This window comes from Myxocyprinus asiaticus, chromosome 1, assembly GCF_019703515.2.
Source record: "Myxocyprinus asiaticus isolate MX2 ecotype Aquarium Trade chromosome 1, UBuf_Myxa_2, whole genome shotgun sequence".
Classification (NCBI taxonomy): domain Eukaryota; kingdom Metazoa; phylum Chordata; class Actinopteri; order Cypriniformes; family Catostomidae; genus Myxocyprinus; species Myxocyprinus asiaticus.
The window spans coordinates 47,383,029-47,408,154 of NC_059344.1; the positions used below are offsets into that span (position 1 = coordinate 47,383,029).

Here is a 25,126-nt window from a genome sequence, read left to right on the forward strand (position 1 = left end):
TCCTAAACTATGAAAGTGACGTGAGGCTTATGTCTGTCTTTGCCATTTTATTAGGTCTACCAATGAAACCGTGGCGTTATGTTTTCCTTTCAAATATCTGAGATATGCCACGTGTCGAATGCTTTTATTCGCAGAAATCAGACCATGGCCAGCAGCGTTTAGAAATTGGGCCTTTTGCCTCATACAACTCATTTGGAATCAACACGCAAAACATACAGTAACTAATACACAGGCGTGCAAAGCAGTGTTCCTTTGCATCTGGCTGGACATCAACATGAAAATAGTTTGACTAAATAATTTTCTCTAGAGGGCAGCACCGATCGTATTTTCTTGACTTCTGCTTGCTTGTGTTAAAGTAGAAAGTTACTAGAGATTTTTATTGCATCAATTATATGACGGTGTAAATAACCTGTACTGAAACAGAACAAATATTATTCCAATTTAGCAACCTAGAGATGAAAGTATGGTCTAAGAATTAAAAATACACAAGACATTTTAATGCATTCCCATTTTAATACTATCATACAATGGTATATTTTTTCCAAACTATTTTTACAAATACATTGTCTGAATAAACCATTACTATACCCACATTAAAATTCATGCACCATTGTAACCTACTGTATTTTTATATTCAGAGTATTAACTTGACAGCAATTTAATCTTAGCAGCCAAACCTGCCATCCACATACTGTTAGTTTTGTGCCACACTGACACAGTCAAATCAAAGAAAATTACAATTTAACCTCTGAAACTACTACAATGGACATTGACACAAAAAACAGTTACAAATATCTTATACAGATTACTTAATTGCACAAACTCTTTCCCCGCAAACATATTGAGATAGTCTTGTCATATTTTGTAAATTCAGACCCTCCATGATGTGTTACAATGGAAAACCCTCTGCTTGCCTGTCTAGACATCACATTACCCATCCAAAACATGAGTTGGCCACTGTTTTGCATGTAAAAAGCAACTTAAGACCACGCTATATAAATAGGAGAAAATTAACAAGGTGACACCTATCATGGGAGCAAGAAATATACTACAATGCACAGAGCTACACTTCATGCTCAATGTCTGTATGTCACTTGATTGTCTCATATCCCATATACTGAATAAATGAACAAAAGAACACAGTCTAACAATTTATATTAACTTTAATACAAAAATAATAAATTTCAAGAATCTGATCCATTAAGAACTACCAAAGTCTACTGAACCATTGATATGCCTCTAATATTGTATGCAGTTGGCAATATGACTTGTCTAGCAAATATCAACTTCATTGCCCAATTCCAAAAAGTTAATACATCCAAAAACCAAGTTCAAATGAACTGTACTGATTTTAAACAGGAGCTGGAAGGTGGCATTTGAAGAGAAATTGAATTGCACACCTGAAAGGGAATAAGAGAGAACATTAAAATAATGACTGCAAAACAATTAACATTAAGCACAAAGTGTTAAATGGAAGGGTAACATCCTCACTAGGTATTTAACAGAACTGCCGTGATTTCCATCCAGGCTGGGATGACTCTGATGTGGAGGGATACCAGCGCATCTAAAAGAAAAGGGATTGAACATATACATTTAACTCCCATCAGCAATGTTTTGTGCCTCCAGCAGCCTAAATCTGATTTATCCAAATTATTTCAGAATTGACACCTAGTTAATTTTATCCAAATATTTCAATAACTTGACATTATCCATTTGTTAACTTAAGGCTAGACTATAAAACTTCCTTTTAGGAAAGCACACGACAAAGCAAAGGAAATCTTCAATTCACTGGCATGAGACCCAAGCAGTCACAGCTGACAGTTTCGATGAATACTTCATTCCAGCACGCCTTGTGCCAAGCCAATTCGTCATCACTTTCTGCTTTACTGGACAATTAAATAGCCTCTACTTATCTGGAAAACATGTTAGTATTGAGTGAGTGAAGAAACTGCTTCCTTTCTACCCAAAACTCATTACCATTGAATAAAATCACTGAGCTCTACACAAGTGATTTTAATTAAAAAAAAAAAATTAAAAAAAAACCGTGGCAGCAAAATGGTCGGCAGACTTATGTCTTCAGTGAGACCCTCAAGTAATCCTACAACCAGTAAACTAACATCCGAGACTTAAAAATCCCCAGCTGACTCACCTCAGATACGGTCTAAAAATACACTTGCCTCAATCCTTAAGACACTAATCTTCCAAATAAAATGTAATAAGTGGTTATAAGGCCTCAATGATATTGCAAAAATCATATGAAGTTCGCCCAATCATGTTTGGGTGTGCATTATGATCAAACACCACATTTTGTGTAAAACCCAAATTAAATAAATCACAAAATGTTCAAGTAGGGATTTTTGTGTTTGTCTATTCAATAAATGAAGTGACTGATGGAACAAAGTTAGTGCTATACCTTTTGTTTTGTAAATTTCAAAACTGATATTTCAGCAAAATGGTTGGTTTGATTGTCACAGAAAAGGTAGTCACTGCACTTTTTTTTGCCTAATTAGTAAGTTTCCAGTAAAATATCTAAATTCTTAAGATATATACTTGACAATTGGCTCAAGTATTTTGTATATCAAATTAAATTGAGGTTAATGCATAAACCAAACTATTTGCCAATGGGGCAAGAATAAACATTAACCTATTGGCAGATTTCTCTCTTGTTTTAAGCACAGTTTCCTACATTGTCAGATTTTCTCTGCCTGTCAATTAAATAGATATTTTTAATAGAAAACAAGACAATATTAAATTTAACAATTGATTTTTGCAGTGTTCTAGCCATTCAGCAGATGTTTTCATTCATGGTGACATAGCATACTAATTGCAGGGAGAATTTAAAAGACAGACTAACCCCAAAGTTAGTCAGCCTTATATAAGTGCATTAGTCAAAAGGCAAGATGATGATCTCAATAAGATGCGATCAATAGGAATACTGTATGTCCAAGGGTTGCATCTACCATGGTAGTCTCTGTATAAGGGCTCAATCTGCAATAAATCAGCAAAGATGTTGTTGCTTGGTCCACAGTTCGGTAAAAAATAAGGGAAAATGAAGAAAAAGATGGCCTCACCTGAGCATGAAGTGCAGCAGCAGCAGCAGCCGCCGCCGGATAGGTGAAAGCAGTGTGGGGCAGGCCGGGGCCGAGCTCTGGGGTGTAGAGGGGGTAAGGCGACCAGGCCTCTGGAGATGCTGGGATCAGTGCTGCCCCTGTCAAGTCATCTGAGGCACAGCAAATCGTCACCTCAAGGACACCTCAGCATGTCATACATGCCTGAAATCTCCACTTCAAATCAAAAACTCAAACTCCGTGTTTGACAAATTGTATAGTCTGACTCAGAATTCAGATGTCTTCACACTCTTAAAAGGCAAAAATAATGCAAAGAGCAGAGGCAGAAACCTTTGAGTATTTGGTACCTTTTATCTCTGGTAATGTTTGTGAATTTGCTTGGAACAGAGAGGTTGAATGAGATGTGAAGCGCTAATGTTGAATTCTAGTGTAATAGAAATAACAGAACAGAAAATGCCATTTGCTAATGACGCATGCATGTGGAGGTGGATTAGTTGTTCTTGCGTTATCCTAAGCTCTACTCTAGATGCATAGCTACAAAGTGTGTGCCTGTCTGTCTCTGCAGTGTGTGAACTACCATGTGGGCCGTAAACTTACATGGGTCCCGTGCTATGAAGTGTGCTCCTAGAGCTGGGTGGAAATTTGTGGGATTCGGAGTGCCCATCAGCTTACTCTTTGCCATCTTCGTGTTTGCTTTAGCAAACTCTAACCGGAGGGTCTGCGGGTTTTCAGGGTCAAATCGAACCCCCTGGAGACACAAGGGGGGGAGGGGGATAGAGTAATAGGGATGGGTTGTGCCTGCCTGACAGACCCTGGTCTACTGTGCAGTGTGTCTTAAGCTGGTGCCCACATGCAGGTGAACATTTCTACCAGTGACTGAACAGCAAAGCTAGTGGTTAACTAAACAGAGGCCAGACAGACAGACGCTAAACCCTAAAAACAAGAGAAAACACTAATCGATAGTACTGTAGAGTGATTCTCCTATACCAATCGTCAATGTCTTGGAATTAACCTTTCATGCTTATTTGCGCTGTGCTGAAACGAACCCACTTTACATAAAGAATACGGGACAGAGGCTTAATACAATAGTTACTTATCAAGACAGTCAATAAAAGACTGAAACTTAAATCCATTAAATCAAAAAAAAAAAAAAAAAAAGGTCCTTATGTCACATCCATGTGTGCTATAAACTGCATGTCTAAAAGGTATGCTCCTAATGTATATTCGGAACAGCCAAACCACATCAAATATGAATCCAGCTGGGCTTCTTTCGATTTTCAATAATTCAAACCATTGCTTACAGACAGCTGGGTTCTTACGTTTAATGCATTTTTTGCAGCTTCAGCGCCAGAACGACTTTCAAAGGTTACAAACCCAACAGGCTGGAAAAGAAATGAGAACAATCAATGGACAAAAGCATAGTGTTAAAGCACAAATGTTTACTTTTTACCTAAACCATGAAGGATATAAGTCACAAAAAGATTTTACTTTGGGACAAGCACTTACAATTCCCATTTTTAGACCTCCATTTGTTTACTGCTAATAAACTATCACTGTGTGTTAGCTCAATACAAAACAATAGATATTTTCCATAGCTACACAGGCCTAAATTCAGGTTTCAAATGAATGTTTAGGACACAGAACTACTCAGCTGCGATATCCAACAATGTCTCACCTGCTTTGATGTTAACTTGATTAGTGAACCCTCATAACCCTGAAAAGGAAAATAAATCCAATTAGCAGCGATGTAGTCACATGCTAGAAGACATTCCTGCTGCACTCCTCAGTTCACTTTACAGGGGATGCACTCCTCTGCACTGTTAACTTGTGACATGAGCTGCATGTCTCCGTGTTAAACATCTCCATTCTTCAGTTTAATTCATAAACGTTATTCTCCCAAAAAAAATTGGGATTGGGAGTGCATAATTATGTAATTCAATCAAGACCTCAGAGGGAAACAGTTACAGGTTAACAGTCAATAAGGAGAGTTTAATTTCTTGCTCTCGCCTTTTGTATGTCTTTACCTTAAATGGTCGAAACAGCAGGTACAGTTCACGAGGTTTGATATCTGTTGGCAGACCACTGACAAACAGAGTTCGTACCTGAAAAGAGGAAAAAAAAAAGGAATGAAATTAAATACATAAGTGTCTGATTCCTCAAAATAGTTAGATATCCATGTTGTTAGACACCATAAAGATGCTATCAGCACACCACTAAGGACCATCAGAACAAAGTCAGTATTTAATAATTACATGTAGAATATAAAAAACCTGAGCTCTAATAAGGGGTGGAAAAAAAAAAAAAGTCAGGAATTGCGCTAGGTTCAATAGAAATACTCCATTTAATAAAATCCTGAACTTCCAAAGATTACCAGGAAAAGTGTCTCAAGTATAGCCACATTTGGTTAAATTGCAATGGAAACAAATGTGCATCCCTTCGCTTTTGACTTAGGATGTTCAAAGCCACAATGGACAGCCAGTGGAACAGCAATGAACAACATCACACAGCAGGACAGCACTTCCTTCCCCCAAACAACAGCAGCAACCCCTACAGTGCAATGCCATTCCTTAGCCCTCAATCACATCTCCATAACCTCTCACCTTAATGCTTAATCTGACAAAGCATACTGAATGACACTGAAGAGTTTAATAAAAAAATAAAAACACCCCACTCCATAGTTTAAGGGTAATATTCTATTAATTGTGGTTATAACAAAGTAGAAAAATGCATTAAGAGTCTGAAAATGGTAGTCTTTATCCTATGAGCTACTTTTCTATTAATCCACGGTATATATCCTGGAGCCAGAACCCAAAGTAGTACTTTGTAGAATGTGTGTGATATGATGTTATGACGAGGATCAAAATGGCCTTCAATCTGGACATCGTCCATTTAAATTATAAAATGAACAGCAACACCTGTGAAACATGCATCAATTTATAAGCTTAATTTTGTTAATTGTATTCAATGCTCTCATATTGGTTGATTCCATTTTTAATCGCCCCATTTCCTTTTCTCTGAATAAAAAGTAGTGTTAAATCCACATTAGTTTACATGCTGCATTATTCTCATTATACAAATTTTAGACCATAAAATTAGTGAGGCTGAAGGTGTGAGGTGCTTTTAAGACGCACGCGCACATTTAAAATAATTGCCAAGAAGGAAAAAAAAAAAGATATTATTTATAATAGTAAATTACTATTATTATTATTATTATTATTATTATTATTATTATAAATACAAACATAGTAGCCTAGAAATTTGTTTTAATATATGTTGCGATATGGAGCAATTTAACTCAAAGCACCAATACAACTGCGTTTAAAAAAAAAAAAAAAAATCTGCAATTTATTATTTTCATTTTAAAATCATGAGTATAAACTAAAGCCATGCAGCCTACCATCCATATAAACAAACGGAAATGATCTTTTAAACGTCGGCTGTGGCAGACGCTCCCTTCCAAACATTTCAAAAGTTTGAAGCAAATTTAGGCTCCATAAGACACCGAACAATTAAGTGTCTCTTAACAACACCTCAGGCACTTCTACAAAACTCTTACCTCCTCTTCAACAGAGACATTGTTGTTTGGCTCGGAGTCAGATTTAATACTCATCTTGAAGGTTAACTTGAGACACCGGCAGAAGTTTCGTTTTCAGTGTCGAAGTGCGTCCGAAAGTGCGACTAGACCTTAATGGCGATCCGTGCGGGACTCAGCAGCAGCAGAACTTGTGCAAGAACACTTGAGAGCTCGTGTCAAAAGTGGCAGGTGAACTGAAGAAGCGAAGGTGACTCGGTGAAAAGAAGTGCAAAGTGTGTGTTGCGGTGGGGAGAGAAAAACTAAGAGCAATGGCGGTGCCACCCCACTCACATTTACCCTTTTTTTAAAAATATTAAATGTCAAAGAAATCAGAGATCATGGGTGAAACCTGTTCCATAGTTGACCTGCTCGCCAATTAGGTCATCAAGTGAGATGGGGCGAGATTGTGAGTGGCATTCACGGCCAGGAAAGGTTGCAGCTGGCAGAGAAGCCAACCCCTCTATTAGTGAATCATCGCCTTCATGGGAAAGTACGGACCAATTAGAACCGCTCATTTTATTATTGGAAACATCTCATATCAAGTATATTGGGAGGAAGGTCTGAGAGTAAATACATAAACGACAGATAGTGCATATTCAGTTGTTTACCCAAGGGATATAAGAACTGTGTAAATAAGCTTACTTTTAGGGGGCACTTGTGAAAGGGTTGTGATGCACACATCCTTTACTTGTTTGTTGAAAAATGATTATTAGGAGCTATTCTAAAAATAAACCTGACATTTGAGTGCATGTAATTATGGGAACATCTGTTTAAAGGGAAAGCTTCTTGTCTTTTCCCTTTTACACACACAATGCATGAAGATGAATTAGGGACCATCCATACACTACATGTACGCCATGGGCAATTATTATAAAGTTCATAAATGTTATGTTAGACTATTTGCACCTTAAATTGGAATTCTGTCCAGTTTCCTGACATTGTGTATAGTTGCACAAAATAAAAGAGCTCGCAGAAGCCGACTTCCTGTGTGATCATGTTGAGAACATGTCCTCTTCTGTACTGATTGACCCGTTGTTGTTTTGTACAATCTGACTAAATATAGACAAATTCTTTTTGCCAGGGCTCTCTAATTCCATTGTACATAAGGGAACCATGAATTATTTATAAATCCTACAGATGTTTATACACAGACCTTCAATTTGTTTGAGGCCCTGTCTTACAGTAACGGCTAAATTCGGTTCCAAGCTCTGAACTGAAAGTTTTTAAAGCTATAATGTACGAATAAATTGTTTGGAGTTCATATGAAAACACATTTGCAGACAAAATCTAAGATTGGCCACCCTGTTCTGATGTCAGCTTTTCCATGAACACACATTCTAATAGTAACCTATGCCTCCTGTCTTGTTCTCATGGGCCTTAAAAATAAGTCACACAGAGCACTGGGGCGCACAGAGCCAAAGATGATTATACAGTGGACGGACTGATAGACATATCAGTGCTGTGCTCCTAAAGAATGACAAGTGGACAGATTGGCTGAGTGTGGACATGCCACAGCCAGAAGGGTGCTGGCGTTCATCTCAGACATTACATTGCAAGTGACATTCCAAACCAAAGGTCTAAAACACATTTTAAGATGTAATTCTCTTTAAAATACTATTGAGGCTCCTCAGAACACTTGATAATCTTAAAGGGATAGTTCACCCAAAAATGAAAATTCTGTCATCATTCACTCACCCTTATGTTGTTCCAAACCCATATTTTTTTCTTTTTCTTTTGTGAAACACAAAAGGAGATTTTGGCAGAATGTAGTCTCAGTCGCCATTGACTGTCATTGCATTTTTTTCCATACAATAATAGTGAATGATTACGAAGGCTGTCATTCTGCCTAACATCTCCTTTTGTGTTCCATGGAAGAATGCAAGTCATATGGGTTTAGAACAACATAAGGGTGAGTAAATGATGAAGGAATTTTCATTTTTGGGTGAACTATCCCTTTAAGATTTAACAAAGCAAATAATACAGTGTCATCATAATAATGACAGGTGTAGATAATCCCTGCAAAATTGATGCACATTTCTCTGTGAATTTTTGATCCAAATCCCACTTCATGCTTTCTGCTTTTTAATGGTGAAGTGCCTAACACAAAGCAGTGGGGCCAGACTCCTGCAATGAGGCCTTCATGTTTTATTGGAGAAGAGCAGGCCCTTTGTCCCAAAAGCCACCTCAATCCACACTCCTCCTCCTCACGCCTCACTGGCCCCGTCCCATCGTATCAGCGTCACAGAGCTCCACAGCACTTAGCTTGTGTTCCCTGCGTCCTCTGTGCCTCACTGCATATCCACCGTTTACTCCAGCTCTCCCCCCTTCAGCTCAGAGGAGACGTTCAAGTCTGAATAAGGAAATACAATTATTATTCTCTTTTAGGCAAGGTTTCATCACTGATTATGTTTTTGGGAGCTTTAGAGATTTTGATTGATATTTCGTGTGACGAGTGATGGTGGGTGTTTTTTTCTGTGCGTTCACATTAATAGGCCTCCTAACCACAAATAATTCTTTGATATGCTTTTCTCAATGTGAAACAATTTTTCCAAGACAGACAAATATTGCTCCTTCTGAACGTTTCTGGTGCCGTCATCACTCCAATTCTGAATAGCCAGCAGTCACAAACAGTGGTCACCAAGTCTCCTCATTGTAACATCAGCTCTTTGCCCAGCTGGGATTCAGACACTTTTCAGTCTCAGGAAACCCTCCTACTAAGTCATTTTATGGCTGATGACACACAAACGGCAAATGCCTAAAACACAAAGTCACCACAGTTCATTGCCTCATGGTCAGGGACATTTCTGCCACTACAAAGGCAAAGCACTGCCATAGAGTCTCTGGAACAATTGTTGAGGCAGAACTGGATAAAACAAACACAAACAGAATTATGGTGAGTGATGCTTTCAACAATACAGTCCTTTTCCTGTTTACTTCTTGATGGACTCTTTTGCTTCTTGAAGTAATGAGACCTTGTGACCAAAGGATTTTAGGATGGTCTTTAGCTTTCTCTTGCAACTCTCAAAGTCCCAGTGTTAATCTATAATTTCCTCTATCTATTGCCATTTATTTTTGCTTCTATAAAAGGAAAGCACCCTGTAAAGACAAATATAAATCATATTTGATTGATTTTTTTTGTTAGTTCCAAGCATCTATATTTAAAATCTTTCCCACTAGGGCACTTTATTCTATTGTTTATTTTGTTCACATTATAAATGTTTAAGTTAAATCTATATTTTTATTTTTTTTTGTATGTGCTCTCTTATAGTTTAACAAGTGATCCCTTGTTTCCTGTTTAAATCTGGAATATTCACATGAAAGGTTATGCTGTTGAAACAAATGGCAATACTTTCCCAGAGAGACAAATTAGGATCTGATTCCATGGAGTTTTGACAGTGTCTTACATAAACATTCCATGTATTTAGGAAATGTAACCCCAGCCAAACTGTTGTCTAACAAAGTTTGTTTAATATATGTAGGTAAAAAAAAAAACAAGACCGGAAATGGTAAATATTCTGGAAAGTGTTGGATGGGAACATAACATTTTGGCTGTGTTCCTTGTGCCTAGACTGGCTGCCAAAACAAAACAAATTCTCAAAGAGGCTCTTCAGTGCTAGATCTCAAATAATTGGGCTTAGCTCATACTGAGAGAAGCAAACGTGAGCCACTGTGTTTTCAGATGAATTTGAACCATTTGAATAAACTGAGGCTGTCCAATGTGAGAAACGTTCGATAAAGAACAGGATGGACAGACTTCATGCAGCCCTTATAATCACCACCTTTAGTAATTCTAAAAAAACGATTAATATTATTCAGTGCCTTAAGCCCAACTGCAGTCTAGAATAGATTTTTGCACATTGTGTCAGCTGACTGTACCAGTTCTCCAAGAACGCTGTTCGGAGAGTTGGGTGTAATCTAAATACAAAGTATATTGCAAGTTACTGTAATCTAATTACTTTTGAGTCAAAAAAGAAGTATGATGCATTACATTTGTACCTCCTGAGACCAGAGCGTGACTGCTGTGTGCATTTTCCATTTCCCTTTTTTATTTGTAACTAGTAGCACCTAATAAACATGCAAAAAAAAAAAAAAAAAGAGCAAATTGTTTTCCTAACATTTGATGTCCTCATATGGGGACAGCGGGACTAAGCTGTGAAATTTTAAATAATACCAAGCAATAGAAAGTCAGATTTTGTTTTTAAATCAAATTGTTTATTATGTTTCCAGGAGTGTTGGTTATTCATGTTTTTAAGATGTTACAGACATAACAGCTAATTTTCTGGAAAGCTGCTTTGGAACAATGTGTATTGGGAAAAGCACAAATAAAAAACTATACAAATAACAGTTATTTGACATAATTTGACTTTTATGTTACAATGTTTTTGGCAACAAAATTTCAATGTTCTCTCTTTGCACTGTCAAACAAACAAGTGATAGCCAATGCTGAAGCATTTTACCGATCAGCAATTAGCATAATTAATTCTGATAAAATGGCCAGCATCGTCCAATCACTGCCAACCATGTTAAAATAAAATTATATATTATAAATTCTGAATCTATGTACCGATTACCATTGCCCCATGCCTGCCAACCATGCTGAGTGGTCCAAACATCATCTGCAGCCTGAAACTGAACTTTTGGTCAAATGTTTGGAGTGAATGCACTTGGCTGCATAGAAAAGTATAGGATGCTCCCTTGCTCCCTATTAAGTGAATGACTTAATCTCCAGTGTGCTGTCTGTCTGCAATGGTCTCAGACCAGTTCAAAATGCACCTTATTTTTTATCCTAACTCCATATAAAGCCTCTGAAAGCAAATATGTTCAGCTTTTGGATGAACCCATTGATTCTAAATGTTATAATGCACAGTGAATTTAGGATTTCTAAGGGAAAAATAGCCCTTTAATCCACATCAGTGGTCATTGTGTTTAACAGCGTGCCGTTTCGCAATAAATCATTCACATTTTTAAAATGGCATACCAGATGAAACTAGAGACTCTAATCTTTTGACTCAAACAGGTTTCAATGTAAAAATGTCATTAGGTTTCTTACTAGATGTAGTTTTGCTGGCGTTTCTCCCAAAGACAAACTTCACTGAGATCAGTGCCATGTTGTTTTGTCACATGATTCCGTGCGTTAAAACGTTTAATCCTTTACTAACAGCCCAGAGTGTCCTGAACTGAGATCAGTCAGTTTAAATGAAATTAAATTATGCATAGCGTGTAGCTATCAGATTACAGATAATTAATTTCATGTAATTACCTTCAAGTTCATTAATTGGATTACACTTATTTCCAAAATAATATTATTTATGTACAATAAATGAAAAATATTATGTTCATATGTAAGTCTGCTTGTGTTTCTGTAACAGCTAAAGGGTGTCTGCCCCATAGCAAGTCATTGTAAAGGAGAAACGTGTGGTGGTGAGTGTATGACTTGTGTGTGACAATGAACAAAGAAGAAATACAGACATTATTTGAAATTTGTTGAGGGCAAAAACAAAAACCATTCTGAAAAAAAGTGTTTTAGAAAATAATGCAAAAGTAATCAGTAACGTGTTTATCAATGAAGTAATTAATCAGAAAAGTTTTCTAATTATTTTTTTTTAGAGAAGTAGTAAACAGTTTGTAGTGTAACATTTTTGAGTAACTTAAAAAACTTGCTGTTCCACATATTGTTTTAAAGACTCTTTATTGTGTGATTTTATGTTTTACGTCCTGTGCGCACCTCGTTTGTGTATGATCAGCGTTCAGTCTATTGTTGTTTCTTGAGTACATGGAAACACACTCCAAACAACCAAGTTGTTTTGGCAATAGGGTAAAAAAAAATATATAAAATGGTTTTTAGGTTTATTATTATTTAGCATCAATGGCAAACAGCTTTAGAGACTCACTGTTCTGATGGCGCAAGCAGAACTTCATTTGCCAATTTTAAACCTCTCTCACAGTACAGCCTGCAAAGTAGAACTCCAGAAACCAGTCAAGAGGAACTGATCTCATCAAATATTAAACAGAAGTCAGGGAGTGATTCAGTGATGCATGGGGCTGTTAAGGCCTGGATAAGGGGGCGTACATGATGGAGCTTAAATGGGCCAGTGCGTATGTTAAGATTTACCTTCTCGATAGGTAAAAAGTAATTGGAAAATTATCACATATGTTTCAGAAAAGATGTTCTGGTGTTGCCTTTATACTCTTTGAAAATGATGATTTAATATTGCTATTATGTCACTGTGTTAAAAAAGTCAGTCCGTATTCTTGATACTGCTCGGATATCCTAGCCTCAACATCTTCCCAGCATCCATCTTTCTCATTTAAAGGAATGTTTTAGTAGACAGTGAGGACAATCACTTGGAGTCACTAGAAAAGGCAATGTATTCCAAACTTAAATGCAGGAAGTGTGGGTCTGAACACTGCGCAGCTATCCATCACATCTACTAACGTTTCAGCTTCTAAGAAAGATGAATATTTCATAATGACCCTCCCTTTTGCACTGGCCTGTCAGCCCCTGTTTCTTTCCGCAATTGCACAATGCTCTCTCTGGACTTAGAAGGACGGTACAGTTTGCATTATTCAGATGCTCCATGCTGTGCTCTTTCTGTCCCTTTAAAAAAAAAAATGGGGCCATATGGGATGATAAATAAAGTAGCCTAAATGTAACCATACATGCACAAGATCAGAAATGTGCTCAGTGCTCCATAGCCTGTGCAGGTTCGAAACTATGTGCTTATACGAAACTCTGTGTTGACTAAGACGCAGAGAGGGAAGCTACGAGTGGTAAAAGTTTTTAAAACACAACCTCACTCACCCTTTCTTGTTTACATAATATGGGACACAGTTATGCCCAGAGAAGTGGACACAGTGTTTGTGTAGTGGAAGGATTGAGAATGAGAAACAAAAGGCCTATTGACATCAAATGGTTCAGAGGCAGCCAGCAGGACAGCTGCTTGCTCAGGTCATGCAGTATTAATCTATTTTTAATAATAATAATAATAATAGTAATATAGGTTTTGTAATGCATCTGATGAATCATCGTTCTTATAATATGACACTTCAAAGAGATCACAGGCATTACAGATTACTTCCTAAATGGCTTTTGCTAAGTTATCGAAACATTTTACAGGTACATTCAGGTATTTACAGTACAGGTGTGTGTGTGTGTGTGTGTGTGTGTGTGTGTGTGTGTATATATATATATATATATATATATATATATATATATATATATATATATATATACACATATATACATAATTAGTTACTGTAATCTAATTACTTTTTTAGTCAAAAGCAGTGTAACGCATTACACAAATTATTGTAATCAGATCACAGTTACTGACCTTCAGTGAAGTTAATTACTTTGAAATACATTACATATATTTCTAAAATAATTCTAGTTTTGAGAAACACAAAACATGAATTACACTCAAGTCTGTTTGTGTTTCTGTGTCAGCTGAAGGATGTGCACCCTCTAATGCCTCATTGTAATGGAGAAATGTGTGGTGCTGAGGGTACATCTTCCATGTGACAACAAACAAGAAGGAATTTGTTGCATTTTTCTGTAAAAAGTGATTTAGAAAGTAAACATAAAAGTAAACTGATTAGTGCTATGATTACTTTTTTCAATGAAGTAATAAGAAAAGTAATCAGATTAAAATTTGAGAGAAATAACTAGTCATTTGTTATGGATTACTTTTGAGTAACTTACCCACTGTTTATAATTATATCTGATAATTGTAGCATGCTTGAATATAAGTTTAAAAAAAAAAAACTCAGCTTATGTTAGTGAATTTTAGTGCATGATTTTTACTAGCAGACTCCCGGTCACTCCAGAGTAAGTGAAAACATAACGAGAATTAAAGAATTCTTCTTATAACCACACTACATCCTCTTAATTACTGAACGCTTGTTTCCAGCATGTTTGTTCCCCAGACTTGACACAAGTTACATCATTATGAAGAACATGTTGTGGGAGCTATACAAACTCCATTCTATTAGTGGAATTTATTTAAAAAAAAACAAAAAAGACTAACATTAAAGGTCTTGATCTCAATTGTGCTGACAATAGTCATGTTGTAGTTCAATATGGATTTCTAAAATAAAAAAAACTCTTATGTTTCCAAGATTATGGGTCTCTCCAATGCCACAATGAGTTTACAATAAGTTTATGCAATAAAATCAACAGAACAGCTTTTGACTAAAGCTGCTATAAATCCAGACTCTTTCAAAGTTTTGTTTAACTTGTCCCTTTCAAACAAGACTATTGTATAGATATACACCCTCAATCCTCTCTCCCTGCTCCTCTTCCTGACAGTATATCCCAGTATTTAGAGGCTGGTGGGGGTGGGCGATGTCATCCATGGGCTGATGTATACCACCTGCCTTGGCCTCAGCCTGACCCTCCAACACCCCCACAGCAGAGGCATTCCACAACCTTCCAGAGTCATGTTTGTACTGAGGAAGATTAGACAACCCTCCCCTTAAACTCAGCCCTGCAAATGACCAGCCTCCACTCCATGCCTCTTTATCTAATGAGGCAAAGTGAGGGAAGCCATGCAGTCTGTGCTGCCAAGAGCCTTGTGCTCACTGCCACACTAAGCAATGGAGTAATGTTATTATATTAGGTCATTTCTGAAGTCATATAATTTTGATATATTTGACAGGGTTGTGTTCTCATGCAGACATATGCAGTATAATCTCCGAAAGAATGTGTAAATTTGAAAAACTAAAGCTATACATAGCTCCAATAAGCAAAGATGACAAACACCTCTCTCCACCCCCCCACGCATCTCCAAACAATAAAACCTCCCAGCCAGCATATTTGCCGTTTACTTGTTGAGGACTTCCATTTGGAAGATACTTGTATAAGCAAATATTTGATTAATGAGAAATTGTTGCGAAAACAAAACAAACATGACATTTCCACCCTCATGATAAGGACAAAACTATTATTTTGTTTTTAACAGAGCAGTCTGCCACTTTTTGAAGACAGCGTGTTTCAGTTTACAACCTTTAAAACAAGTTATGAAAAAAAGCATAACCTTCAAGTCATAAACATATGCTGTTTCTCACATTCTTGTGGAGTTCTTACATTCTTGTGGAGACGTCATCATCCACCACCGGAAAAAAAAGAAAACAGATATGAGGTTGTTGAATCGACATCTCACAGCACACATCAATACTCTCATCCTGTAGATGCGTATCCTCCTGTCCTTCAAGGTGTGCAATGTGGTTATTGAGCTATTGGCCAATTTATTCTTTCATTTAGGATCATTTCAAAATACTTTAAAATATATCAGCACTGACACTACTGACACTGTGAGTGAGTGAGCGAGAGAGAGAGAGAGAGAGAGAGAGAGAGAGAGAGAGAGAGAGATTACTTGACTACAAGAGTTTGAGTTTGAGATTGAGGATTGAGATTTTAGGATTATAGCTCCATCTACTGTTAATGTCATGGCATAGTAAGAAATTGAGACTAACTGGCTTTAGAAGTGACCAGTAGGCTTGACCTGTCTGCCACGACGCGAACTGCCCGATCAGGCAGCAGTTGTAAATTCCACTCATACATTATTTATTATTATTCATTTCATAGATACTTTTTATGCACTAAAATGTTACTTTTAATCACAATGTATAACATAATAATCCTTTCTTTTTAGGGCAGTCCTCTTGAAAATCCTTTGCCGAAGACTTAATAAAATTGCATTAATTATCAGATGCTAAAATGTATCAACTCTCCGGCGCACTTTGACTGCAAGGGGTAAGGTACAATTTATGTAGAGTAGCTAATGAGAATCCCGCAAATCTTTTTGCGATGACAGAAATATTTATTATTATCAGTTTTGTTGTCCAATAAGTGAAAGATAAGGATTTGGGGTAAAAAGGCCCCCTGTTTGAGGGCTAATGCCCCCCAGAAAACACATTGTTTTTCTTAAGTGGGGGGAATAGATTAGTTTTGAAGAATTTTCAAAGAGGGCCCACATTAACTGATTCAGTCATAATGGACATTAATTTGTTTATAGAATACGTGAGATGTTATGAAATGCCAAATGTGATAGAAATTAACAGAAAAAGGTGCATCCTTTTCTGAAGTGGTTATTTTGAATATACATTAGGCTATCTTAATTTATTTCTCAAAAAAGCATCTTGCTGTCACAGTCCTGTCACCTTGTTAGGTTGGGTTTCTGTCTGACAGGACCATGGCATTATCGCCCCCTGTCTGTCTCGTGTTTCATGTACATTATTTGTGTGAGCGCACGGGTTCGGTTGTTGATTACCGCTGTGAGGTTGGGTTTTGTCTGACGAGGACCGTGGCATCATCGTTCCCTGTTTGTTTTGTTCCAAGCGTGTTGACGTTTTTGCCCTCATGTGTTTCAGGTGCTGCTGGAACACGGAATCAGCATTTCAATGGGAACGCTAATCATGCCAACTTTCAGCTGCAAGCGGCACCTGACCCTTGTTTGTTCTATATCTATATCAATCCCCTCATGTGTCATGTCCTTTGCTGGATTGTTTAATGTTGAGTGTAGTTCGTTGTAGTTTGTAATGTGTTTACATTATAGGTAGCAGTTTGATGTTGAGTACTAAACTCACTCTCTCTGGTGGTTGCCTTCCAGTTCGCTGCGTGTCAGCTAGGCTTCCACGGAGGATACCTCATCTCTGCCCGCGTGTCGTGCGTGTGGTTGCCTTCCAGTTTGCTGCGTGTCAGCTAAGCTTCAGCGGAGGATTGCACTATTCTATTCCTGACTTCCACAATGCACAGAGACTACTATTTGTTGTAAAGAAATCCTTTGAACTGTTCCTCTGCTCTTGGGTCTGGTTGTTCTCACTATCACTTGTTACACTTGCTGTCTCAAATATATTAGCCTAATTTGACTAATTTTGCCCTTTAAGTATTGTCCCTATATTGACACAGTATCACTATAACCCCCTGGGGGCCTTTTACCCTAAATGTGTATGAATTAAAAAAAACAAACAAACAAACAAAAAAAAACATTCCTTTGTTATTTCTGTAAAAGCTCGTAAACACTATTTTGTAAGCACGTTTTTCTTAAGGTGTGCCTTTAGCCCTTTTTACCCTAAGAATTACAATTTGATCTCAAGAGAAGTCTGTTTATTTATTTAATTATTTTTTTATATTTGAAACTATTTTATTATGATATATAAGCAATGATGGTTATCAGTCTCAATATTTTTTTTCCACTGATTTTTCCACTGAGCAAATATCACCCCTGTAACCTACTGAAGTGATGAAGACCAGCTTGATCCATTTGAGAGAGCACGCTGAAGGATGCAGCACCATTTAGTGACTCGAACAAGAGTGGCTCTACACCGATTGCTTTACAAGCAACATATACAAATATACAACGCCGAGAAACGCTATGATCAACACCGAAGCGAGGTGAGTAAAAAGCTGCGTGATTCTATATTTTCCGGTTTAGGTCAGTGCAAACTGTAGCCTTATCGTCCGATCAGAGCTTGCAGTTCAGAGCACTATGACTATATATATATATGTGTGTTTTTTTTTTTTTTTTTTTTTAAAAGAAAAATTATTATTATTAACATGCAAAAAAGAGCCACAAATAAAATATGTGCATTAATTATGGGCACATTTGTAATAGCATAACTAATCTAAATAACTGCTTAGTGCTTAGTAACTGTGATGGGGAAAATGCACGCAAATGGATCGAGGTGTTTACATTATTATGCAAATTCTAATCAGATTATCAATTCTGAAAATCCATCAGGTAAAGCTATAACCTAACCCGTTACCTCCCATATGGCTCAGAAACTGTGAAGATGTTTCCATTGTGTTTCATATTTACAATTGTTATGGTGTATTTAGCCTATGGCAGCATCGAGGAACACAGTGTCCTTGTTTCATGTTGCATCATTATCACAGTTCTCACACTGGGTAGCACATTTATCCTCAGTCCTAGCAGTCCTTTTTTTATCAGTGTGGTATTTGATCTTTGTGTGCATGCTGTAAGGATTTTTAGGAAGGAAATTATTTTTATTTGTATTTTTATATAAATAAAAGCTCCAGAATCCAGATGTGACATGCAAGAATGAGATCTCATTTGCTGAAATAGATGTTTGTACATCTACATTTTTAAGAATCATTGGAATATGCACCATAGCACCACTATTCAAAACTATAAGCTGTGCAGCAAAGCAAAAGTGTTAATTCACACAGGCTGTATCTTATGTCTTGTTATTTCAACCCTGTCAGCAATAAGACATCCCTTTGAAAGTTCATTGTTGTCCTTAGCATCTCTTTGCTCTCCTGTCTGTACAGAACTGTACTTTTGGATTCAGCTTGTGTGCTCCGCTAGGCCAGGCAGCAGGCTCCAGGGCCTCTGTGGTGCTCCTGATGCCCCTCACCCACACAGGATGACCACAGCTGAGCATGAGACAAGCACGAATCAGCCACAAGATGTAGTCCTTTACCAGGTGAGGCTGCCACCACCTCACAAAGGTGATGCCTACTTGGCAAAGCAACATACAAGAATATATTATATTAACCAAGACTTCAGTGGTCCTATCTATAACTACCTACTTTTACACGTGATAATGAGACGCATATGATTTTAAAAGGATAGTTCGTTCAAAAATGTAAATTCTCTCATTATTTACTCACCCTCATACCATCTCAAACTCATATGTCTTCCTTTCTTCTGCAGAACACAAAGACATTTTTTAGGATGTATGATGTATTTTTACAATGGAAGTCAACTGAGAGCAAATCTTTCGAGTTCAAGGAGGCATAAAGGCATCACAAAAGTAATCCACGCAACTCGGGTGGCTTAATACATGTTTTCTTAAGCGATACTATCGCTTTGGGTGAGAAACAGACCAATATTTAAGTCCTTATTTACTATAAATCTTGACATCCAGCCTAATTGAAACAAGATGGTGATGATTTGATGCTGCATGTGGTTTCCAGGTGCTGAATCCCGGCAACCTCAAGACGCTGCATTTTAACTGTCTAGTGTTTATCATCAACCTTTTGGTGACCGTGGTACATTTTAAAAGTATCCCAAAAAAAATAAAAAATAAAAAACAAAACCTGTAACTTTTTAATTCATGTCTCTATTTTTTTTAGAAACTAACTGGGCATAAAAACCGCAATCCTGGCAACACTGTGTCTGGTTTGTGTATGCTTTGAGCATGCGTCAAGCATGAGGAAGTGTGTGAATAAGCTTATCTCATGTACGTACCAAGGAAACTGTGATTGTCAATATTTATAGTGAATAAGGACTTAGACTTTTATAAGGATTTAAATTCGCACCCAGTGTGATTTGAATCGCTTCAAAAGACAAGAATTAGACAACTCAATTTGTATGGATTACTTTTATGCTGCCTTTATGTCCTTTTTGGAGCTTGAATGTTTTGGACGCAATTGACATTGTACATTGTATGGACAAAAACACATCATACATCCTTCAAAATATCTTTGTGTTCTGTAGAAGAAAGTCACACACGTTTTGGATGTCATGAGAGAAAATGACAGGAGAATTTTCCTTTAATTAACTGCAAGGATGTTATTGGGGTGGATAGAAGCACAAATAATCTGATCATTCCAAGCCAGTCTTTGGTGTATCTTTGCTGCAGGATGGCAAGTTAACTGCAAAATAGGTGACCTCACTGGACAACGAATTATCCATTCTGCACTTTCAGTATCTCCTAAGTGAGCAGCTGTCATGGAGTATGCAGACTGTACTCTCTGGCCACAGCCTCTTTGTTGGTATACCGAATGGAGAACTTCTCAAGGGCAACAGAGAAGGGTAGGACATTACTATGGACTGCACTCTTTTTTGCCTTAACTAGGCTGTAGGCCTTTATGTTGAAGGCAAACTGCTAAAGTTCTAATCTGAGTATTTTTGTTTTGTTCCAAAAGCACTTAACCAATCCACACTATATGCACTTAAAATTTTTTTTTTTTTTTTTTTAAATCCTTCTGTCTCTTTCCTCTGCGCTAGCATCTATACTACTCACACTGCTTTGAGAACTTGGCAGTGAGATACTGAAGATGTTGTTGACTTTTGTATCACATATTGCTTATGTTCCTCATTTGTAAGCTGCTTTGGATAAAAGCGTCTGCTAAATGACTAAATGTAAATGACTTGATGTATTCATGTATAAGGCATTTTTTTATTTTTATGTAAAAATGTTGTAAAAGTAAAGGTAACAAGAACTCTTTGTCTGAAAATTCAACATATAATAGCCAGAATCAGTCAATATACTGGTGTAATGTAGAAGTATGTGCTAGTATGTTGACAGAACAAAAGTCCCTGATATAAAGTAGGAGCAAGAGCTATTTTAGCATGAAGGCACTGTACGGTGTGAATGGATCACTGAGCCCCACTTCTTTCACATTAATAGATGTTATTAATGTTTTAGAACTTTCTAAGCATGACCTAAATAGTCTTGCATAACTAATTTCTGTAATCTTGATCTGTGTCCCAGGGTCAAATTCTTCACAGCAATACATTTAATATACATTGAGATATTGGTGGAAGCATGTTTTCTTTTTTGCTTACTCCCTTTTTTTTCCCATTTTCACCTTCTAAAGACTCACCAGTGTTTTGGAGTTTGCAGAAGAGAAACTGAAGGTCAGTGATGTATTTGTGTGGTTCATGAAGAGCAGGCCAGATGCATGTAAGTTCAGGATGAACACTATATGACAAAAAGGCATGCTTAGTGAGATAGATAGCATAATCTTATAGGCATTGTTTGACATTATCCTGATGAAATATCACCAAAGGGTGTTCTAAAAAAAATCTTGCTTTTTGTTTTTAAGTTGCCATTTGTTAACTGTTTTAATAACCTTTAATAGCTTTTTTTCTTTTCTGTCTTCCTCGGTGCTCCTTACCAGAACATTCTTCTGCCTTGGCTTTGAGCTTGTGAAACCAGGTCATCTAATAACATCCATTGCAGGAGATTTGCATCTCATGGTGTACACAATACAACAAATGCACTCATCAGAAGAATGACTGCAAAGCCTAAATTCTATAGGCTGCTGCAAAGTGCACTAAATGCAAAACCCACAATACAGTGTCTTTATCGTGCTAAACTAACATTCCACGAGGCATTCAGGGTACAGCAACTCAGTAGCTGAACAAACTTGATGGTCTTAAACTAATATATCATTAATATTATGGGTTTATGTACCCTCGGCCTGGCCGCGCGCTCCTCCTTGTAACAGGGTTATTTTGTTTACCTGGAGGAGCGCACCTTTTCACCCTGAGCATGCTATTTAAAATTTTACTTACACAATTAAAAAATAAATAAAAATATGTATCAAAACAGTATAGCTGAGTTTGTTTATTGAGCTTTTGTCTTTAGTCTATGCATCAAAGGTGTTTTCTAAAAGCTACCGAACATTAAACATGCTCACTCTCTGAAGTTTACTGAAAGAAACTTTTTTTTTTTTTTTTTTTCAATTCTCTGTGGCAGAAGAAAAACACCTTTTACCCAGCACTCTTTGCATTAGAGTAAGATCTGCATGTGTTTCATTTTTTATTTTATTTGTTTATTTTGCCTGTAATGTAAACTGTTATTGCACTTTATCATGAATTTATTGACAAGATCTATCAGTAAAACCACAAACAAAACCAAATGCAATAATTAAAAATACATGTGAGCATCAATAGAAACAGAAATATAGGCACAATTTACTCTTCCCAAACTTTTTTTGTCTTTAGTACACCTACAGCCTTAAAATGTGCCCCTTGTAATTACTTTATTACCCCCTGTGCATTCCTCTGATTAGAAATCACTGTTATGGTGCATAATTTGTGGGTCTATTCACTACATTATTGTAACACCTGCCAGCCAGGTTGGTTCCCTCGAGCGCCACCAGAGGACTCTATTGCCTGAATACTGACACTCACAGTCACCTGTTTCCTGTTAGCTCGTTAGCTTTTGGCTATATAGCACCTAAATACACTGTGAAGTCTTGTTTTAAATCACAGTTAGGAAAAATTAAAGAGAATTCAGTCACAAGCATTAAGAATTTGTTGTGGAGCTTATCCTTCTTCTCCAGTACCAGCATTATAGGTGGAGATGGGAGAGATGTAATCCACTTAAGAAGGAAGCAACTGATATTGACATACTGGGCAAACTTAAAAGGTCTGAAGGATAATCACCCTGCAAAAAAAGGTACTAGAAGCATGCTGGGAACATGGGAAAAGGAACATTAATAATTTTGGCTGGATTATTAAGGATTTAATGCAGGATATTAAATTAAATGAGTATAATGTTACCCCAGAGGTAATATTACCATCAATACCTATATGGATCTTACCACAGCCAAACGTTGATTTATTCCTATTGGAAGCAAGACAAGATAAGGGTCAAAATGCATTAGAGTCAGAATTAACAAAGGAGTATATATGGACTAAGTATGAAAGTTATATACAGGTTTTTACAGATGCATCTAAAGATCCAGGGAAAGGTCAGGTGGGGGTAGCATACATCATCCCAAGATTGAAAGAGGCAGAATGAAAAAGGATATCAGATCAAGTTTCAGTGTTTACAGGAGAATTACTAGCAATTTTGCTAGCAATGAACAAAATAAGAGATGGGATTAAACGAATCATATGTTCAGATTCAAGCTCTGCCCTGTTAAGTCTGGAAGCTCAACAGTCTGAAACTAGACAAGATACATTGATGGAGATTCTTCAGATATTATATATAATGCAGCAGGCAAATAAGACAGTTCAGTTTTTATGGGTTCCTACGCATACTGGAGTATCAGGGAACGAGGAAGCAGATAAATTAGCAAAACAAGTTATGGCAAAGGAAAATTTAGACATGCATATAATGTATAGTAAATCAGAACTCAAATCAATAATAAAAAGGAGTTAAATCATAAATGGCTATTTTATTTGGATAATGAACAAAAGGGTAGGCATCTACACTTTAATATAACCATTAGTAGGAAGAGGAAGGAATTCAGGTGGGAGCAGAAAAAAAGATTGTATTTTATCTAGACTCCGACTGGGACATACAGGACTTAACTCAAGAATGTATATAATAGGAAAACATCTTACAGGATTGTGTGATTGGTGTGGAGTTAGAGAAACTGTGGAACATGTATTAATACAGTGTAACAGATCTACAGAAGAAAGGAGAACAGCAATTAACCTTAAAGAAGCTTTTAAATCCAGTAAGAGGGGATAGTCTATTAATACAATTTCTGAGTAGAACTCGGTTAATTGAAAGAATATAGCTAGGCCATAATTTTTTTTTTTTTTTTTTTTCCTCCTCTCTCTGGGCAGTGAGGGACTTGGGGCTGAAAATGGAGGAGCTGAACACGCAGCACCATCGGAAGCACGAGTCCTGAAAGGTCTTTGGAGAGAAGGAAAAGAGTCTCTGATCCATAACCCACAGTAGATGGCGGTAATGCTCTATTTTAGAATGCGAGCCGCCAATTAAAAAAAAAGTCTTTTCTGAGCTTTTACCTGTGGGTTGCTTGTTTCTCTGTGCCTGTTTCGCTTTTTCTGGATATGTGCCTGGACTGTTTTCCCGTTGTTGATCTCCACCTGTTATGTCATCTGTGGCTTTAGACCAGGGACTGTCTCTCTGTGTTTGATCTTCGCCTGTTCCATCTTCTGTGGATTTATTCTCTGTCCGATTCTTCGTGTAAGACCTATGCCTGTTTATCACATGATTGGATTTATACTTGGACTGATTTTCTGTGTACCGATCCCTGTCTGTTTAACTCTGTGGATTTGCCTTTCAAACTCTAATATTGAGCCCACTCGTATTATCTCCTGGCAAAACTAAGCTGTCTCCACGAACTGTGTTTGCTCTCAACGCTTTGTCCTTTCACAACATCTAATAAAACTGCATATGGATCCAAACCAAACTCTTTCTGCCTCCATTGTTACAATTAACCTGAATAGGAGCTTTTATCTCTAGTCTAGCTACAGTATATCTGAAGTGTTTTGGTGATATTACATGACTATTAACTTAATACTATAACTTATTTAGGACCACGTTGTGGAAATGAAGCTCATATAAAAACTTTGTATCAAAGGCAGTGATAGACTCCACTTACCTCTTGGAAAAACAATCAGTGCACCTTTGAGGCCTCAAACCCATTTACATTTGCAAGAGCAAAATATAAGTTCCTCCCAAGAAATGCCACTTGATCCTGAAAATGAAGTAGACACTTATACGTAACAAATGGAGACAAATGTTTACAATATAAAGTATAATGCATTGACTGTTACTTTTTGCAAAGTGACAGACAAAGAGTTGCAAACTTAATATCATATCTTAGTGCAAGAATCTTGCTTTGTCCATTTAAATCATGATTTAAGCTCAGCGTGATCCACCAAATAAGGTTCAGTAGTTCACAAGTAATTGTAATCCTTCTTAGAGGATAGTATAAAACATTTGTGGCTCGCTGCCCTGGGCGAAGTGTTCAAGGCTTGACCGGAGCGCGAATAATTGGTCGGATTAAATTATCTTGCTACCG

At 37.1% G+C, this 25,126-nt stretch overlaps 1 protein-coding gene and 1 pseudogene across 1 annotated transcript; one reads left to right on the top strand and one right to left on the bottom strand.

The window, feature by feature from the left end:
• Positions 1-493: 493 nt before the first annotated feature.
• rbpms2b (RNA binding protein, mRNA processing factor 2b) lies at positions 494-7,075 on the bottom strand. The gene is made up of 8 exons (XM_051702242.1): positions 6,625-7,075; positions 5,093-5,170; positions 4,744-4,782; positions 4,388-4,450; positions 3,666-3,816; positions 3,072-3,220; positions 1,492-1,564; positions 494-1,400 (listed from the first exon to the last, which is right to left on the bottom strand). The coding sequence occupies exons 1-7, from the start codon at positions 6,676-6,678 to the stop codon at positions 1,499-1,501; spliced, it is 600 nt and encodes a 199-aa protein (XP_051558202.1). The 5' UTR covers positions 6,679-7,075; the 3' UTR covers positions 494-1,400; positions 1,492-1,498.
• A 2,364-nt stretch (positions 7,076-9,439) lies between these two features.
• Positions 9,440-24,740, top strand: LOC127443612 (ornithine decarboxylase antizyme 2-like; annotated as a pseudogene).
• The last annotated feature ends 386 nt before the right edge of the window (positions 24,741-25,126 follow it).

Bases quoted from the DNA above. Each gene is read 5' to 3' on its own strand.
- rbpms2b (XM_051702242.1), bottom strand. From the start codon at position 6,678: ATGAGTATTAAATCTGACTCCGAGCCAAACAACAATGTCTCTGTTGAA. The intron at 5,171-6,624 runs GTAAGAGTTTTG...TCCTCTTTTCAG, and splicing joins ATGTCTCTGTTGAAGAGGAG to GTACGAACTCTGTTTGTCAG. The intron at 3,221-3,665 runs GTAAGTTTACGG...GCTGTGCCTCAG, and splicing joins CTTCATAGCACGGGACCCAT to ATGACTTGACAGGGGCAGCA.